This window comes from Octopus sinensis, linkage group LG21, assembly GCF_006345805.1.
Source record: "Octopus sinensis linkage group LG21, ASM634580v1, whole genome shotgun sequence".
Lineage (NCBI taxonomy): Eukaryota > Metazoa > Mollusca > Cephalopoda > Octopoda > Octopodidae > Octopus > Octopus sinensis.
In genome coordinates this window covers 6,850,215-6,853,379 of record NC_043017.1, presented here as the reverse complement: position 1 = coordinate 6,853,379, position 3,165 = coordinate 6,850,215, and the positions used below count along the sequence as shown (strand labels likewise).

At 41.1% G+C, this 3,165-nt stretch overlaps 1 protein-coding gene across 1 annotated transcript in view; it reads left to right on the top strand.

Moving 5' to 3' along the window:
- LOC115222849 (NADPH oxidase 4-like) overlaps nt 1-2,900 on the top strand; it is a 69,774-nt gene extending 66,874 nt beyond the window's left edge. Inside the window, exon 18 of the mRNA XM_029793192.2 lies at nt 2,299-2,900. Within this exon, the coding sequence (XP_029649052.1) occupies nt 2,299-2,416 (118 nt within the window). The 3' untranslated portion in view covers nt 2,417-2,900. The remainder of the gene's footprint in view (nt 1-2,298) is intronic.
- The last annotated feature ends 265 nt before the right edge of the window (nt 2,901-3,165 follow it).

Sequence of the window (3,165 nt, the reverse complement as noted above, 5' to 3'; positions counted from 1 at the left end):
AAGTCTACCCTAGAAAAGCAACAGCAATGGGCCCTTTCATTTGGGTCTAGAAAAGCAACAGCAATAGGCCTTTTCATTTGGGTCTAGAAAAGCAACAACAATGGGCCCTTTCATTTGGGTCTAGAAAAGCAACAGCAATAGGATCTTTCATTTGGGTCTAGAAAATCAACAGCAATGGGCCCTTTCATTTGGGTCCTACACCGTTTTAGTCTGTTAAATTTCACTGACAAAGCTTGGCGGGGTCCAAAGCTAAAGCATAACGCATTTGAACAAGGCGCCGCATATTGGAATTGAACACAAACCCACGTAATTGTGAAGCGAATTTTTTAACCTCACAGACATGCCTGAACCCGTATTTTTATCAGGCTGTCAACCCTGTCGAGGTGGTGTTATATGGGAAGAAGAGACATTCATGCCTCTCCAATGAAATGTGTTGTTACCTCAAGCTCAACCCTGATAGAGCAAAACCCGTGACCAAAGTGGTTCGAAAGGTAACTTTTCCATTCTAATGTTTCATAGTGGTATGTCTATGAAGTAGTTTCACAACCACGTATAATCCCTGTTCGATCCCACCACTCTGCATGCTGGATAAGCGTCTTCTGTAATAGTCTCAGGGGTTGAGTATAGGGGGTTGATGTTTGAAAGGTGAAAACATACACGAAGAGCTTCGATACAATTTCTAAATGTTTGGACCCATGCAAGCATGGAAAAGTGGACGTTAAAAAGATGGTGATGATGATAAAGTATGGTCCCTATTTTTGAGTTTTCAGTTGCTTGATCAACTGAACAACCAGATTCACAGAATTACCGTGTCAATGGCTGAGTGTACCAGACACGTGAACTCCTTAGTGTAATTCTCAGACCTGGCTCTTCGTCAGGTACGAGTCCTTTAGTTGATCCGATCAACGGAACACCTTGCTCGTGGAATTAACGTTCAAGCGGCCGAGCACTCAACAGATACGTGTACCCTTAATGTAGCTCTCAGGGATATTCAACGTGACACCGGGTATGACAAGACTGACCCTTTGAATTAAAGGTCCAACTTTTTTTTTTTACCTGGTGACTGGATTGGAGCAACGTGAAAACAAAATATTTTGCTCAAGGACACAACCCGCTGCTGGGAATCGAACCCACGACTTTACGACCATGAGCCGAATCGCATCCTCTTGACACTCCGTCGGTTACGACAGTGAGTGTGCCAATTGATCCGATCGAGGCGACAGCCTGCTCGTGAAATTAACGTGCAAGTGGCTGAGTACTCCACAGACATGTGCACCCTTAATGTAATTCACAGGGAGATTCCTGGCCCTTTTTGGAATACGGGTACTACTCGTTTGTGCCAACTGAGTGGACTGGACTGGAGCAACGTGAAATAAACTGTGTCGCTGGGTATCGAACTCACGAACTTGCTATCGTGAACCGAATACCCTAACCACTAAGCTACGCACGTTCGAGAGTCTCCGACAGAATTAGCCTGGCTTTGTGAAAAGGGTGGCCCCCATTAAATTACTGATACAATCTATCTGACAGGCTTCTACATAGCTTCTGTCTCGTCAACATTGTGGTGTTGACCCAAGGCTATCGTAAAAGACACCAAAGATGACCCGCAATGGGCTCGAACACTGCACCTCGTCATTGCAAAGTAAACTTAACCATTCGGTCATACTAACCGCACCCATCCGTGCGCATGCGCGTATATCGCTGTAAATTGGTGCGTTTGAAATATATTGGTATTTGAAATTCCGCCGAGGTCGACTTTACCTTTCATCCTTTCGGGGTCGATAAATTAAGTACCAGCTACGCACTGGAGTCGATGTAATCGACTTAATCCCTTTGTCTGTCCTTGTTTGTCCCCTCTGTGTTTAGCCCCTTGTGGGTAGTAAAGAAATAGGTATTTGAAGTGAGATCGAGTTACGTCCCTTTACTGTTCCCCGAAAGTAAATTCAGTCATTTCTCTTGAATCGACAGTGTTCAGCTTGATATTTTTCATTGTACTCTATCGAATGGTTAAACGCCTAACACTCTGGAAAGTTAGTGTTCCAGCATGGCCGCTATCCGATGGTTGAAACATGGGAAAATAACAATGTATCTGATGGACTCTCCCGTCGAAGTCGACGTATGAGTGGTCAGGTTCAGCCGAACGACCTACATTTTTAATTGTAGATAAAGCTACAAATGATATTAGACTAAAACTGCTTTTTTGAACGGAGAGCCGTCGACCTTTTCTGTCTAAAACAGAAGTTTTAACCCAATATTTACGTGCTATTTAATAAATGTATATATTTTTGGTATTTGCAGGCATCGAGTGGGTGTTTTTGCATGTGGACCTAAACAATTGACAAAAAACGTGAAAAAGCAATGCTGGCGGAAGTATTCCAACAAAACCACATTTGATTTCCACGAAGAAATATTTTGATTAAAAAAAACTAACTCACCTTATCTGAAACAAAATCTTCTTGGACGACAAGATTTCAGTAAACCTAACGTATTTTGACCATCTTGTTTGTTCAAGTCGTCAATTCGTCATCCACTTTCATCACCAGAAACATTTCTCCTTAGATGGATCACCACCGAAGACGAAAGTTTGAGATGAGAATCTCTTCACAGTTATATTTCCTGGTCTTTTCAAAGAAATTGTAGAGATTCTACCTTCACATAAAATATTGTATCCGAGAATTCAACCCCTTATTTAATTCTATATCATTTTACGTATTTTTTCTTTGTGAAATCTTTGTTAAAATTGAAACCTTGTGTTGTTCTTGGACGGGAAAGCAAGAAAGAAAAATATAAAGAATATTTGTTGACCAAATATGGTTATGTACAACAACGTTCAATGTACATTTATTTGTATTATTTGTTTAAATCGAAATAAACTGTTGGCTGTCTGTTTGCACACCGTGCTTTGTATTTTTTCCATAAATTCTACCGTAAATGTAAGTGGAATATTTTCCGGTATTTAAGCTGAATTTTTCAGACAACTTACAGCTTTAAGAAAGGACGGTTGACTTACAAACAAAGACGATTTTAGAGGAGCAAAAATTTCATGCGAAATGCAACAGGATTTGGATAGATAGCGGCGTTGTTTGAATGCTTATACTACTTATCGCATCGACTCCTATGTCGGAAAAATACGGCATGACTGGTTAAGAAGTTCGCTCTCGTCCC